The sequence below is a fragment of the Mustela erminea genome, chromosome 19, assembly GCF_009829155.1.
Source record: "Mustela erminea isolate mMusErm1 chromosome 19, mMusErm1.Pri, whole genome shotgun sequence".
Classification (NCBI taxonomy): Eukaryota; Metazoa; Chordata; class Mammalia; order Carnivora; family Mustelidae; genus Mustela; species Mustela erminea.
Genome location: NC_045632.1, coordinates 12,800,802 through 12,817,143, shown reverse-complemented (window position 1 = coordinate 12,817,143; position 16,342 = coordinate 12,800,802). Strand labels below are relative to the sequence as shown.

At 47.5% G+C, this 16,342-nt stretch overlaps 1 protein-coding gene across 6 annotated transcripts in view; it reads right to left on the bottom strand.

The window, feature by feature from the left end:
- Positions 1-15,415, bottom strand: part of LOC116579382 (zinc finger protein 501-like) — a 46,721-nt gene extending 31,306 nt beyond the window's left edge. For 2 of the 6 annotated variants that reach the window (XM_032324733.1, XM_032324732.1), the window contains exons 1-2: positions 15,169-15,294; positions 12,568-12,694 (exon numbers count right to left, since the gene is read on the bottom strand). In XM_032324733.1, coding sequence (XP_032180624.1) covers positions 12,568-12,694; positions 15,169-15,201 — 160 coding nt within the window. In that variant the 5' untranslated portion in view covers positions 15,202-15,294. Of the gene's footprint in view, positions 1-8,707; positions 11,282-12,567; positions 12,695-15,168 lie in introns of those variants that run through there. The other 4 variants (XM_032324728.1, XM_032324730.1, XM_032324731.1 and 1 more) reach the window with 4 other exon arrangements.
- Between the last annotated feature and the right edge of the window lie 927 nt (positions 15,416-16,342).

The following is a 16,342-nucleotide window of genomic DNA, read 5'->3' as shown; positions in this document are numbered from 1 at the left end:
TGAGCCCTCCAGTCACATGCATTCACACCCAGTCACACCTCATTCAAAACTCAGCCCCACTGGTCCCCTATCCCAGGCCTAAAAGCCCACAGATGACCACAGAAGACTCTGAAATAACCTACCATCCTGACTGAAACATCCCATGTCCTTCCCAAGGGCCACCACAAAGTCCTGGGGAACATTATCCTGCCTCAGTTACTCCATCTCTCCACATTCCTCTCATGTCCACTTTTGCCTTGGAAAACTTGGTCACCTGCCAGATCATCCTCCTGCCCACACTTCCCTCCCAGCCACTCTTCTCCCTCACCAGTACCCAGTACTCTCCGCCTTCAACCAGGTGCCCAACCTGAAGACCCCATTCTAGGCTCACACTACTTTCTTCTTGGATTGCTAACAGTATTACCACCAGAACCTGAACACTCCCCTTCCCAAATGCAACCCACAGTTCCCCTCCGGTTGACACTACAGCAATCACCTTTGGAATGGCTCCATCCTGAAACCCTCTCCCTACCAACCTATGTGTGCAACTGCCCACTGAATGCCTCCACTAGTCTCTGAAATGTCTCGAGCTTAACAGGGCTAAAGCCAGCCTCCTGATATTCCCACTGAAAATGTTCCCATTACTGACTACTCCATCTCAGTTGATGGAACTTCCATCCTTCCAGCTGTTAAGACCAAAACCTTTGGGGTCATCCCCGACTCCTTCCTTTCTTCCCCTTCCACATCAAAAGCTGGTTGGCCCTACTTAATAAAAAAAAAAAAATGAGTCCACGATCCAACCACTTCTCCCACCTCATTTACGCCCAACAACATTTGCCAGGCCTATTACAGGCCTTTCTTGGTCATTCTTCTCCCTCCTATCCCAGAGTCCATTCTCCACTGGGCAGCCACACGAGGCCTGTTAAAACCTTGGTAAGATCACTTTACTCCTAATCAAACCTTCTATTATCTCCAGAATTGACACCTGGCCTCAAAGGCAGGCATTCCAGTCCTGCTCCTGTCCCCTTGTTTCCGCAAAAAGGGAAATCCAGTTCCCTCCAAGGATCTGCAGGCATTGGCACCTATTCCTGAATAACCTTCCACACCTTCAACTGGTTGCCAGAAACAAGAATTCTTCCATGTAACTTGGAGACTCAGGACTCCGTGCCTGGAGTTTCTCCAAGGTCTCCCAGACACAAGGACTGGGAGAGCAGCAGGCAGAGTCCCGGGACACTGAATTCCAGAGACCATTTGGGAGGGTTCAGACCAGTAAGGGACCGAGATCCTCCATGGATCCGTGTGGGCCTCAGGAGCCCACAGATGACCACAGAGTTAGGCCCTAGAGGAAGACAGCCATGGCCAGGCTCCACGGGCTCAGAACTCCCCATATGCCTGCCCAGCCCTGCGGCCAGGTGACCTCCACTGGACGGCTAACCTTTGTGCCTCAGGGTCAGAGGGCTCTGACCAGGGTGTGACCTTGCATGAGAACGCCACCTCCGGCACCCCAGTGTCCTCATCAAACCCCCCCCCTCTATTCTCTTTCCCAGCAACCTTAAAACCCTTAAGGAGATCCAGTCCCTCCCTTGGCCAAAGTCCCCTTGGCGTCCAGGGTCCTCACGAAGGTCCCGCAGCTCAGCCCACCATTCCAGGCATCTCCGCCTCACGCTTGTCCCCTGAGGGCAGAATCCTCCCCTCTCAGACGCCCTGCAACCTCCGCCCCAGCCGGCCCCTCAGCCCGGAGCCCGCGATCCCACGCAGCCCAACCGGCTCACACACTGGCCCCCGCCCACCTCCGACTCCCTGTCCGGTACACCCAGGCCTGGGCCGCAGGGCCGCGAACAGGCGCCCCGCTCTCGGGTCTGCCTTCGGGGTCTGGATGGGGGGCGCGGGGAAGGGCCTGGGGGACGAGCATTTACTTCAGCCGAGTCCCTGGGCGCGGCCGCCGCCATCCGACTCTGTGGGAGAAGCAGACACTGGGACCGGCACCCGGCGCGGGCAGTCCTGGCGGCGTCACCGAGTCTTGGACCCAAATCTGTGCGGTGGGGACAGCGCCTCCTCCTGCCCCTCCTCTGATCTTATCACCTCACTCCCAAACCACTGCTGCACCATCTTCTAAACCAAGGTAAGCACTAAAGAAGCCAAAAAGGGCACCTGGGTGGCTCAGTGGGTTAAAGCCTCTGCCTTCAGCTCAGGTTGTGATCCCAGGGTCCTGGAATCGAGCCCCACATCAGGCTCTCTGCTCAGCAGGGAGCCTGCTTCCTCTCTCTCTGCCTGCCTCTCTGCCTACTTGTGATCTCTGTCTGTCAAATAAGTAAAAAAAAAAAAAAAAAAAAAAAGCAGCCAAAAAGACCGCCAAGGAGGATGACAGAAGCCCCGCCCCAATATGACGTGTTGCACAGACGTGCCCTCTTCTGAGCCGCCTTTGGCTCAACGCCGCCGGCCCTCCAACAGAGCAATCTGGGTGATGTAATCTGTAGTTCCCACAGCTCCGCAGACTCCCATGAAGGATGAACCCACAACCACCTCCCCCGCAAGCCAGGCAGCACCGCGAGGATCGCTGGGAAATGGCCTGGCAAATGAGGCCGGAGCTCCCCTTCGCAAGAAAGCTCAGCACCCGCACTTCTGGGTTCGTCGCAGCAACTGATCGTCAAAGTGTTAAAAACATGTTATTTCAGACTCCACGAAGCCAGGTTGCTTCAGAGGCCAAAGGTATTATTTCAGATGGCCTCGAAAGGACACAGATCCAAATGGACACATCATTCCATTGTTACTCTACAAAACGCGTTTGCTCCGTAGCTGGAAGCTGATAAACATGCTTTTCAAATGCATGTACCCCGAAACTCTGCAGTCAGTTTTGCTAGTTTCAGAATTTTAGGTCAGGGGCGGGAGAGAAGACTCCGGATAGGATCATGGCAATGAAAATGGAGCAGGAATGGATGTTGGCCACTCAAAAGCAGGTGGACAAGGGTAAGCCAGGCTCCGGTTTCCTCAGAAAATAGCTTTCCTGCTTCAATTATCAGTGACTGCATCCAACCCAGTGAGCCATAATTTTATCCATAGCATATTTCTTACTCCATATCCTGAAACATACTCAATTACTTTTACGAAATGATGATGGCACAACTCACCACTATGGCCAGTGACCTACTAACAAAATGTAAGCTTCCTGTTCTCCTGTTGCTCTAGATGTATCAATAAAACTGAGGGAGAGGGCAGGGAGGGTTAGAGTGGAACAAAAATTAAATTGATAAAGGATCTATGTACATGTTTAAACTGAAAGGAGGGGGAAAGAGCTCCTTTCTGTATTCTGGGTGTGGGCAGCCATTTGTACAGGTGATAAAGGAGTTGACACTGGGAGACATGAGGACCAGTCACTCATGCGGAAAGCCAGGTTAAAACAATCCAACACAATGGTAGAGAAAGTGCCAGAAAGAGATGAAAAAAAGCTTGCTGAGGTGTAAGGAGATCAAGCAGCCAGAAAAGGGCAAGGAAGAGAGGATAGGAGGACTAGGAGGAGCACAAAGGTGAATACAAAAGAGAGCGCCAAGTGAGGCTCAGGTCTCTGATCTCACTTCTCTTCTATGCATACTCACTGCAACGGAACCTCAACCAGGCTTGTCTCTGATAATTCTCTCTGTACGTAGGACTCCAAAATTTTCATCTATACATCACACTTCCTCCAGGAACTGACACATACCTCTATTCACCTACTCAGCACGTCCAGATGGGTTTGAATTTGCTGTCTCCAGTAGTCATCATCTTGGTTCATAACAGCTCCATTATCCTAGTTCCTCAGAACCCCCACTCAAGCCACTGGCAACACATAAGGACAAGTCAAATATCTACTGGCTATGCCAATTCACCATGTGTTAGGAGCCAAGCCCATTCACTTCTGGTGGGTAAATTTTAGGCAACTGATTTTAAGTAAACTTCCTTCCATTACTTCATAAAATAACTCACAACTGCAACCCTCTGACACCCACTTCTACAAATTTCAGGCTAAAATCCTGTATTTATTACAGTATTTATGTGTTTCTCAAACTTTAAATGTGTAAAACTGTGCTATGGCATTTGTTAGGATTCTATCTTCTTTTTTATGTTTTACTGATTACATTTTGAGAATCTCAATAAGCTCTGTGATTTTTTTAAAGATTTTATTTATTTGGGGGCACCTGGGTGGCTCAGTGGGTTAAAGCCTCAGCCTTCAGCTCAGTTCATGATCCCAGGGTCCTGGGATCGAGCCCTGCATCGGGCTCTCTGCTCAGTGGGGAGCCTGCTTCCCTACCCTCTCTCTGCCTGCCTCTCTGCCTACCTGTGATCTCTAATAAAAAAAAATATTTTTAAGAATATTTATTTAGGGGCGCCTGGGTGGCTCAGGGAGTTAAAGCCTCTGCTTTCGGCTCAGGTCATGATCCCAGGGTCCTGGGATTGAGCCCCACATCGGGCTCTCTGCTCAGCAGGGAGCCTGCTTCCTCCTCTCTCTCTGACTGCCTCTCTGCCTACTTGTGATCTCTGTCTGTCAAATAAATTAAAAAATATATTTATTTATTATTATTTATTTGACAGAGCTCCCACTGAGCCACCCAGGCACTCAAGCCCTGTGATTTTTATTTTGGATTTTGCATAGCTTGATGGTTTTTAGGAACACATACATTCCATTATAGCACAACTGACTGGACTTTCTTCCAGAATATATTCTTAAGTAAATAAAACTATGGTCCAGAATGAACATGAACACACACACACACACACACACACACACACAAACACATGCAGGGAAAAGTCAGGGACACAGAACAAGAAGCATCTAAAACAAACCACACACATATGTATATGGATATATTTTTACTGATAAATATGCATTATCAACTTGTTAAAAAAACATTTATTGGGGTGCCTGGGTGGTGCAGTTGGTTAAACATCTGACTCTTGATTTCAGCTCAGGTAGTTATCTCAGGATCATGAAATCAAGTTCCACCTTGGGCTCTGCACTCAGCACAAAGTCTGCCTAAGACTCCTGCTCTCCCTCTCCCTCTGCCCCTCCCTGCCTGTGCTCTCTCTCTCAAATAAATAAATAAATCTGAAAAAAAGAAACTTTTAAATATATGGCACTTAAATATTTGTACCATTAGTACATAAAAATAAAGGTAAATTTGATTTCATCACTAAAACATTTATTTATTTGAGAGAGAGAACACAGTTGGGGAAAGAGCAGAATAAGAGGGAGAGAATCAGATACCTGAAAAGAGCTCCTTCCCAAACTGTTTGCTCCGAGGACAGGGATGGCCATGGCAGCATCTGTGCAAGGGGGATGTATACACCGAGACAAAGTTCTGTAATTCCAGGATCTCATCTGCTTGCTGGGAAATGATTATCATTTCACCCATAAGGGCAGTGACAGTGTCTGCATGGGGAGTAGAGATTAACTGGAAAACATTTCAGACCAAGCAAACCAATGAAAGCTATTAAAAAGTACTTAGGGGGGCACCTGGATGGCTCAGTGGGTTAAGCCGCTGCCTTCAGCTCAGGTCATGATCTCGGGGTCCTGGGATCGAGTCCCGCATCGGGCACTCTGCTCAGCAGGGAGCCTGCTTCCTCCTCTCTCTCTCTGCCTGCCTCTATGCCTACTTGTGATCTCTCTCTGTCAAATAAATAAATAAAATCTTTAAAAAAATAAAAAAATAAAAAGTACTTAGGAAGATATCCATCAGTAGTGGCAAAAACTGAAATGGGAAAACCTGCTTTTGAAATACACAATCAAAATCCCAAAAGAATGTAAGGAAAGGAATCTGAGATCTAATAAGTGAGCAATGGAAGCCAATCAAATGCCTATTGGGGCTTTTCAGAAGATTTGAAAGTTTTTTTGCCATTCCTGAAAATGCTGAGGTTAGTGAAACTGAAGGAAAAGACACTGTGGGTGAAGTTAGAAAAGTATATCCAGAGCTGGGCAAATAAATGTTAAACGTGCTTTGTCATTTTGTTCAACATTTTAAAACATCAATTATGGCTGCAGGGCGCCAGGGTGGTGTCCTTAGTTAAGCCTCTGACTCTCAGGTCATGATCTGGGGGTCATGACATTGAGCCCTGCATTGGGCTCTGAGCTGAGCATAGAGTCTGCTTAGGTTTCTTTTTCTCCCTCAGCCCCTCCCCGCTGCTCTCTCTCTAAAATAAATAAATCTTTTAAAGAGACCACATCAATTATATACATCATGTGTTTCAGGCACATTTCTAGGAACATGGAATATATAATGCAAAAATGTAAAAAAAAAATCCCTCCTGGAACTTACTCCATAGTTGATGGAAAAGGCAATATGCAATTCATAACTTATATTAAGTTGCATAGCGTAACAGAAGATGATGGATCCTAAGAAAAGAACAGCGAATGGGTGATGAATTCAGGAGTCTGGGGTGGGTGGAGGCGGTAAACTGGTATCTACATTTGGACTTGAGGTGAAGACAACAACATGGGAAATATTTTAGGCGGTTTATTTCTTCTTTGCCAAATGTTACATATCCATCGTCTTGCCTTACTGAATGAAACTGGAACTCCAGTATAACTGAATAAGAGAAAGGAGGAGCTATCTTCCCTTTGTTTTAATATCATGGAAAATTTTAATAATGGATGTTAAGGCATAATACTTGTAAGCATTTCTTTGTAGACCTCATTTATAAGATTGAGGAGGATTGCTTCTATCCTTAGCTTAATATCTCTTTCAGTGTAACACCAAACAACTGGCAAATTGAAATTTGATGTAAAATTTACCATTTATAACATCATCAGACAGAGAAAAATACTTGGAGATATCTAAGATATGCGAGGCCTATAAAAAGCAAACTAATCTCAGAGTTGTGGGTTCAAGCCCCACTTTGGGTGTACAGATGACTTAATAAAATCTTTAAAAAAAACCCACTGTGAAAAAAATTTTATTTTATTTTATTTTTTAAAGATTGTATTTATTTATTTGACAGACAGAGATCACAAGTAGGCAGAGAGGCAGGCAGAGAGAGAGGAAGGGAAGCAACCTCCCCGCTCAGCAGAAAGCTGGGACCCTGGGATCACGACCTGAGCTGAAGGCAGAGGCTTTAACCCACTGAGCCACCCAGGCACCCCATCAAAACTTTAATAAAATCTAAATAAAAGGAGACATATCATGTTTATGGATTGGGACACTCGGTATTTCTTCTAAACTGAAGATTAAATGCAATCTGAAACAAAATCCTTATAGGTTTTTTTGTGATATAGAAATTGACAAGTGGATTCTATTTTTTTTTCTTGTATTTTAACTTAAATTCAATTAATTAATATATAATGTATTATTAGTTTCAGAGGTAGAGATCAGTGATTCATCAGTCTTATAGAATACCTAGTGCTCATTACATCACGTCTTCCTTTTTTTTTTTAAGATTTTATTTATTTTTTGACAGAGAGAGAGAGAGAGAGAGAGATTACAAGCAGGCAGAGCAGCAGGTGGGTGTGGGAAGCAGGCTCCCTGCCGAGCAGAGTCTGATGCAAGGCTCAATCCCAGGACCCAGAGATCACAACCTGAGCTGAAGGCAGAGGCCCATCCCACCGAGCCACCCAGGTGCCCCAATCACATGCCCTTCTTAATGTTCATCACCCAGTTACCCATCCCCTCACTGTCATCCCCTCCAGCAACCCTGTTTGTTTCCTATGATTAAGACTCTCTTATGGTTTGTCTCTCTCGGATTTCATCTTGTTTTCTTTTTTCCTCACTTCCCCTATGATCCTCTGCTTTCTTAAATTCTGCATATAAGTGAGACCATATCATAATTGTCTTTCTCTGATTGACTTATTTTGCTGAGCATAATACTCTCTAGTTCTAACCACATCATTGCAAATGGCAAGATTTCATTTTTTATGGCTGAGTAGTATTTCATTGTGAGTGTGTGTACACCACATCTTTATCCATTCATCTGACAAATGGATTCTAAAATTCATATGAAAAGGTGAAGAACCAAGAATGACCACAACAACTTTGAAAAAGAAGACTGTTATAGGAATATATGACCTTGATTTCAAGACATAATTAAAAAAAAATTATTCAGGGCGCCTGGGTGGCTCAGTGGGTTAAGCCTCTGCCTTCAGCTCAGGTCATGATCTCGGGGTCCTGTGATTGAGCCTCGCACTGGGCTCTCTGCTCAGCAGGGAGCCTGCTTCCCTCTATCTCTCTTTGCCTGCCTTTCTGCCTACTTGTGATCTCTATCAAATAAATAATAAATAAAATCTTTTTAAAAAAACAAATTATTCAACACATGAAAATATAGGAAATAGATAAATGCAATAGAAGAAAGCCCAGAAATAAACATACAGAGAAATGACGGATCTTCAGTGAAGATACAAAAGCCAATTCAAGGGAGAAGGAATAATCTTTTAAATCAATATGGTAGCAGCTCTTGGGTATCCATGTTTTTTTTTCTTTTTTACTATTTTTTTTTTAAGTAATCTGTATGTCCAGGGTGGGGACCAAACTCTGGACCCTGAGATCAAGAGTCACATGCTCTACTGACTGAGCCAGCCAGGTGCCCCGATATCCATTTTTCTTTTAAAGGAATGTCCAAAAATTAACTAAAAGGAGGCACATACACGTCAGTTAAAAAAAAAACTTAAAGAAACAAAGGGAAAATTATGTCTTTAAATTTGGCAATTTTTTTTCAGCAAACATTTCTTATATACAAGATCAAAAGAATATCCAGTGAAAGAATGGACAAATTTGACTTCCTTAAAATTTAAAAAATTATTTTCACAAGAAAAGCAACTGAAAAAAACAACACCATGACTGGAAGAATATATTGTCAAATATTTAAAATAGAAAACTTTTATCCATAATCCATGGGCAAATGTCAAAACTCAGTAATTAATATAATACATCATACGAACAGAAATTTCCAAAGATATGATAGCTGGAAATTAACACATGAAAAACATCTAAATATCACATCTTAGGGATATACAAATTAAAATCACCAGGTGCCATTACACACCTACTACACCACTGAAATTAGGAAGTCTGACCATACCAGGTACAAGGATATAAAGAAACTGGAACTCTGGTTCTGGTTTTTCTGGTGAGAATGCAAACTGATACCAACCTATCAGATTATCCCTTAGTAGGTTATGACACAGGAACGCACTGCAACATCATTATTAATCACAAAGCCCTGCAGTATTTCCCAGGATGTCTTAGGAAGCAATGCAAAGGATGCTAAATTAGGAATAAGAAGTATTTTCTGACTCATACTGTGCTCCTGACATGACACTGTGACTCACAAAAGCTGTTCACCCCTTCACAATGGCAAACCACAATTCTATCCTAAACCTGCCCCAAAGGGCACATAACCTCCAAGCTTCAACATGGCTTAAAAAATAAGGTGTTTGTCTACTACTAAGGGTTTTCTCTCCTGTGAACTTTCTGGGGCCTGATGAAGCAATATCTTCCACCAAAATACTTTCCACATTTGCTGCACAGAAATGCTTTTCTCCAGTGTGGACTTTGTGGTGCTGAGTAAGTCTGTCCTTGAGGATGACGAGGTTTCCTATGATTTCCCACATCCATTATACTCAAAGCTTCTTCCTCCAGCTTGAATTCTCTTTGCTCAAGATTTCTTTTGTCCATGGAGGACATCCCATACTTATTACACTTATTCAAGGCCTCTCTCCAGCATGAACATTTTGGTGTTGAATGTGAGTGGATCAGTGATCAGTGTCTAAAGAATTTCCCACATTCACAACATTCATATGGCTTTTCTCCAGAGTTTCTGGTGCTCATTGAATTCAAACCCTTTTATGAAAGTTTTCCCACACTTGCTGCATTCTTAAAACTTTTCTCCAGTGTGGACTCTCTGGTGCAAAAGAAATCTTTATTTTGTGGATGAAAGACTTCCACATTTACCGTGCTGAGATGGCTTTCTGTGCTGTGAACCTTCTGGTGTTTAAGGAGGGTGGAGCTATGTCTGAAGAACTTCCCACACTGGCTGCATTCAAAAGGCTTTTCTCCAGTGTGGACTCTCTGGTGCTCAAAAAGTCTGCTTTTGTAGACAAAGGACTTCTCACACTCACTGCACTTATAAGGCCTGTCTCCAGTGTGGATTCTCTGGTGCTCAAGAAGTCTCCTATTATGGATGAAGGACTTCCCACATTCACTGCACTTGTAAGGCCTTTCTCTAGTGTGAATTTTCCAGTGATGAAGAAGACTAGGTCTGTGTCTAAAGACCTTCCCACATTCATTACACTCATGAGGCTTTCCACCAGTGTGGATTCTCTGGTGCCTTAGAAGTATTCTTTTGTAGAAGAAAGATTTCCCACACTCACTGCACTTGTAAAGCCTATCTCCAGTGTGGATTCTCTGGTGTTCAAGAAGTTTCTTTTTATAGATGAAGGACTTCCCACATTCGCTGCACTTGTTAGGCCTTTCTCTAGTGTGGATTCTCTGGTGCTCAAGAAGTCTGCTTTTATAGGGGAAGGATTTCCCACATTCACTGCACTGATGAGGCCTTTCTCCAGTGTGAACTTTCCAGTGTTGATTAAGGCTAGATTTATTCTTAAAGAACTTCCCACATTTGCTACACTCGTGAGGCTTTCCTCCAGTGTGGACTCTCTGGTGCTCAAGAAGTCTGCTTTTGTAGACAAAGGACGTCTCACACTCGCTGCACTTATAAAGTCGTTCTCCAGTGTGGATTCTCTGGTGCTCAAGAAGTCTTTTCTTGGAGATGAAGGACTTTTCACACTGACTACATTCGTGAAGGCTTTCTCCAGTGTGAGCACTCTGCCGCTCCTTGAATTTAACCTTTTTGTGGCAGGCCTGTCCACCCATGCTGTGTTGCCCTCGCGGAATGTGAGAAACTGCCTTGCTCCACCTGCCGCTGTGTGGATGCTCTTCACTGGGGATGGCCTGGTGCTGGAGAGAGCCCAGGCTTCCCAGGAAACCATCCTCAACCTCCCCAAAGGTGACAATATTGTCTGACACGAGGATTTTGCTCTTCGTGAACAAAGCCCTGTGGTCCTCCCTTCCAAGGTCCTCCTTGCCACAGTCCTGCTTCTGGTTCTGGTCTAAGTATGAACTAAATGAGCACAGTTTTCCACAAGTGCACAGGTTCAGCCCAGCACATGCTCCTCCATGCTCAGCCAGGTACAAGATGTCTTTCTCTGCTGGGACACACACAACACAGGAACAAGCCCCTGGAATAGACAGGGCTGGATCTGGAGTCCTGGAATGTGACACTCTTTCCACAAAAACACACTGCTCGGAAAAAGCTTCCTCAGCTTTTACCCCATGCCGACAACCTGAGAGCAGAAAAATGCCAGTGAAGTGTATTATGAGACTTTGGTGGGACAGGACAGCCCATTACAAATGTGTGTAGGACAAAACCAGGACTGAATCCATGGGTTTGTTTTCAGGACAAGGGAGCCAGGAGCAGGTGCGGCAAGGAGAAACTGTGTAGCACTGGGCCTCTGATGGTTATAGAACAGTGTGTGGGAAGACAGGGGCCTCACAACAAGCAAGAAAGTAGGATACAGTGCTGTGCCAGCAAAAAAGGTCTGGTACAACTCACTCCTCTGTCAGAGGTTCTCAGCAGGACCTTGCCTGTTGGTGACAAGTATGTACTGTTTAGAATGTGTGTCCCACCCCAGAAGAAGACAACTGACTTTTAGCTGGTGGTCAATCATTTAGGGCTATATGCGTATCTCATGGCACACACAGTGCAGGGTAATGTAGCAGAACACTATGGATAGAGAAAAAGGGGAAAGATGTGAGGGACATAGATGTAGGGGAGACCCAGGGACTAGAAGTCACAGCAGAAATGACAAGTGGGCAAAATGTCAAGGGCAGGAAAGAAGGATTGAAGCAAAGTATGGCCACAAGTCTTGGCACTAAAACAGTAATGAGCAAAGAACAGTTTCCTGGTATGATTTATACTCAATCCTGAAATTATGCCTTCCCACGGCTCCTCCTCACCAGATCCTATTAATCCCCCTTCCTATGGTTGGAGAGGTGTCTGAGCTATCAGGTACCCAAGGTTCTCCTCTACCCCTCCATTCAATGTAGGCAATTTTCTGGGACCTAGCAGATTGATGTCCTCAGGAGAAAACAGGGCAGTTAAGTGGGTGACACTGGCCCAGAGGGACCCAAACACTGACAGATTACAGGAAAGAAGTTTATTGGTAGGAGGATTCTGAGGATGGTCTTGCAAAAATAATTTAGGGCTCCCTGCAAATACTGACCATGACAGTGTCTATAATTCCCTACACAGGCAGTACACAAAACAGAAGGGCAGAACCTATGACAGAGATCTTCCACAAATGAGAACAGTCAACAAAGTAAGGAGGAGCAAGGCTAATCAGCACCGATCAGGCAGGTCCAAGGCTCAGAAACCAAACCCTGTGAGAGGCTTTAAGGCAGAACATGTTGGGGTTTCATAAAGCCCAGGCCCAGCAAACACAACACCTATGCCAGGACCAGGGAAGGAAGCAATGCCCAGGGCCCAGCTCTGGCAGGGACAGAGATCCTTGGAAAAAGGAGAAGAGCAGAGCCTCATATAAGGCAATGGTGTGGGAATGAGGGTCCTTACCCAGGGACGCTATAAGCGCCAAGGTCTCTAGCATCACAGTGTGGTACAGGCATCTCTGAGCCTCATCAAGGAGCCCCCACTCCTCCTGGGAGAAGTACACGGCCACATCCTCAAAGGTTACATGGCCCTGTCATGAAGAGGACAAACAGTGCATAAACAGCCTCTCTAGCCAAGACCCCCAAGGCCATGGCCCTCCTTCCCAGCTCCCCAACTCAGAGGAGACACCAGGTCCCACTCTAGGGTACCCCTCTCTGTCATGTCAAATGCCTCACTGTTGCCAGTCATCAGTAAGAACAGATGGGGAGAGAGACAGTCTTACCCATGCTCTAGGCCGCTGTATAGAGTCCCTGCCACTCTCCTCAGAGTCAACCCTCCTAGGATCACACAGATCACGCCCCATATGTCACTTACGCTCAGCCTTCTGCCTTTAGCCCTGAGTACAAGGATGCTGAGTGCATCTTCACACTTCCTCTGCATTTGCACAATGGAACCGCTCCTTTCTCACATGCCAGGTCACAACTACTCACCCACAACACCACTGACACCTCTAGCCCTTGTCACAGGCACCTCTCTGACTTCCCCATATGTCACTCTGCAAGTGGTTCCCAGCCAGTACTTGCCAAATGCCAGAGGATCCCAGGCTATCCCAGGGCATCAGAGGGACCCTCCTGCTAGACGCAGTCCCAGCACTGCTCTGAGGACCACCCCATGTTGCCTGGCTCCGTCTTCCAACTTTAGCCACTCTAGTCCATGTAGGCATCAGACCCCCTAAGCCCTCCTCCTCCCCAGTGCTGCTTGTGTTGTTCTCACACCAGTCACACCTCTTTTCACCTCATCTCATTCAAAGCCGGGCCCACTTCTCCCACCGCAGCCCAAGAGACTCAGCTGACTTCCTCTTCCCTTAAGCTAATCTGTCATCCCATCTGACACGCTTCAGGTTCCAGCAACAGTTGTCACAAAACTGAACCTGTGGAGCGAAAAATGTAGCATGCCTTACTCAGTGTCATCTGATCTCTGTTACTACTCTTTTTTTTTTTTTGTAATTTTTTAAAAAAAATTTTTATTTGTCCGTTTAAGAGAGAGAGAGTGAGAGAGAGCATGAGAATGGGGAAGGTCAGAGGGAGAAGCAGACTTCCTGTGGAGCTGGGAGCCCAATGTGGGACTCAATCCCGGGACTCCAGGATCATGACCTGAGCCAAAGGCTGTCACCCAACCAATGGAGCCACCTAGGCTCCCTGCTCTGCCTTTCGATAAATCTTGCATCCAGCCCCTGGGAATCCTGTGCCACCACCTGGACTCCCACTTAAGGCCTGTTCCCTTACACCCACACCCCACCCCCCACTCCCATGGTCACTGTACCTCTTCAGGTCTTAGTGATGACAGCCATCCCTATCCATGTGCCCAAGAAGTGGGTCAGTTCATGGAGAATATCCTCGCCATCCTTCCCCTGTAATGGCATTGCCACCATGATCTGCAGACCCCTCTTAAATACGACACAGTCTGCATGCCTGCCACCACTGAGTGGTGTCTTCAAACCTGAACCCCCTTCCCTGAAATCCAGATGTTTGCTTCTAGATGCCCACCTGCCACCTCCACTCAGAGATCCCTGCAATATCTCAGATGCAACATGGCAAACACTGAGCTCAGGACAGTGCTGCTATGAACTTTCCATCTCAGCAACTGCACTTCCATACTTCCTCCTAAAGCCAAATATCCTTGCTCCATGGGTAGTAGTCAGTCTGTTGAGCCTCAGAACAGAGACCCTCACCTGCCTTCACACCTCCCCTTCCCACCTCAGCAGGGCTCCTTCCTCATTGCAACTTCCCCTCCCACCGTAAAGCCTTGGATCACGGGACCCTCCTGCCTGCAGGTGCTCCACCTGCCCTCCAGTCCCAGCTCTCTGTTCCTTCCTCTCAGGGCCTATCTCAAAGAAGCGTCCAGATCTTTCCAGCCTAAACCCGAGAGTTCAGGCTCGGTCCTGGGGCAGGACTCGGTCGGTCACGACACGGACATCACTGCGCCCACTTCCGCGGAGTCCAGAGCAGAGACTGCAGCCTCCAGGGCATCACCTCTGCTGTGGGAGCTCGGGAACAGTGTGTCCGAAACTCAGCTCCTAAGATCTCCCGGAAGCCTGCTCCTCACACCAGCGCCTGGCCGCAGCGCGTCCAGACCTGCAGGCAAAAGGCCGACGGAGAGTCTTTCCTCCTGTCTTATTCCAGCCACACGCGCGGCCATGGGACACCAGTACCACCGTTCCGCGTCCTTCGCAGCCGTCTCCCCCGCGCCCCAAGCCCATCCTCCCCGGGCAGCCGCTGACGGGCCGCACAGCGCCAACCCACCCCGTGTCCCTGTTCCCTACCTCGCCGCCCCGGCTGCTCGCGGCAGACAGCAGTCGGACCCCCAGCTCTGCCGAGGCTCGTCTCACACGCGCCCGGGGCTTCGCACGCGCCGACCCCTTCCTCACGCTTCCCACGGGCGGCCAGAAATGGGGCCCCGCCCACGAACGCCCGCGTTCTGGGGAGCTAGGCCTGGCAGTGCCCCCGAGGAGACCCACCGCCTTGGGGCTCGGGCTGGTGAGGTCCAGAGAACACACGCTCTCACCTGAGCCGGGTACGCCAGCCCGGCCGTCACCATCGTAACGTGCGGGCTCAACTGGGCCAGGGGACGCGCGATAACTGCGGCAGCGGGCAGAAGGCCCGAGCGCAGCTCCCCGCATTAGCGCTCACAGTGAACCTCGAACCCGCTACCGCGCGGTGCACACGTGCCTTCTGCCGGCTCCCCTAGGTTCTAGCTCCTTCCCCCGGACGCAGATTGGGAGCACCGCCTCCACGAGCTGCCGGCGGGAAGTCCCGCCCCCTGGCCTTCCGCCCTCTTGGACACGCCCTCTCTACGTCCTCATTGGTCAGCATGGTCAGGAAGCTGGGCGCACAGTCTTCTGGGTAACGTAGTTCCTTTCTTCGTGGCTTGCAGCGGGGTGAGAGCTTCCGCTACAGCTGGACGGTCGGGTGGCCCCTATGGAAGGACAAAGTAAAAACATATCATATAAAAACATATCAAATAAGAGTCCACAAAACCTGTTAACCTTAACACAAAACTGCCAGTTATCTTATCAGTCAAACATGGGCTTATTTGGGAATAAAAGAATTGTAATCCAGGATGAAGAAGCTGATAGGGTCCGTGATCAAAGGAACAAGACTGGGACGCCTGGGTGGCTCAGTTGGTTGAGCAGCTGCCTTCGGCTCAGGTCATGATCCCAGCATCCTGGGATCGAGTCCCACATCGGGCTCCTTGCTCGGCAGGGAGCCTGCTTCTCCCTCTGCCTCTGCCTGCCATTCTGTCTGCCTGTGCTTGCTCTCTGCCCCCCTCTCTCTCTGATAAATAAATAAAATCTTAAAAAAAAAAAAAAAAGGAACGAGACTGATACAAAGCGAAGGTCAAACAAAACTTTATTTCGCGCCAAGTATCAAGAATCAAACTGACCGGTCAGGGCTATCTCTTAGGAAAAGGCGATGACGATGATCTCGACAAGGTCACTCCCAAGAAGGCCGCTCCCAACGAGGCTGCTCCACAGATGAGGCCGCTCCATGACTGGAGCCACTCCCAAGAAGAGGCCACTCCCAAGATGAGGCTGCTGCTCCATGAGGTTGCTCCCCAGACAAGGCCGCTCCCAAGAAGAGGCTATTCTGGACAAGACTGCTTCCCGGACGAGGCTGCTCCCGACGACAAAGAGGCAACGATGACAGCGACGATGACAAGGAGGACAACCTGGATGACA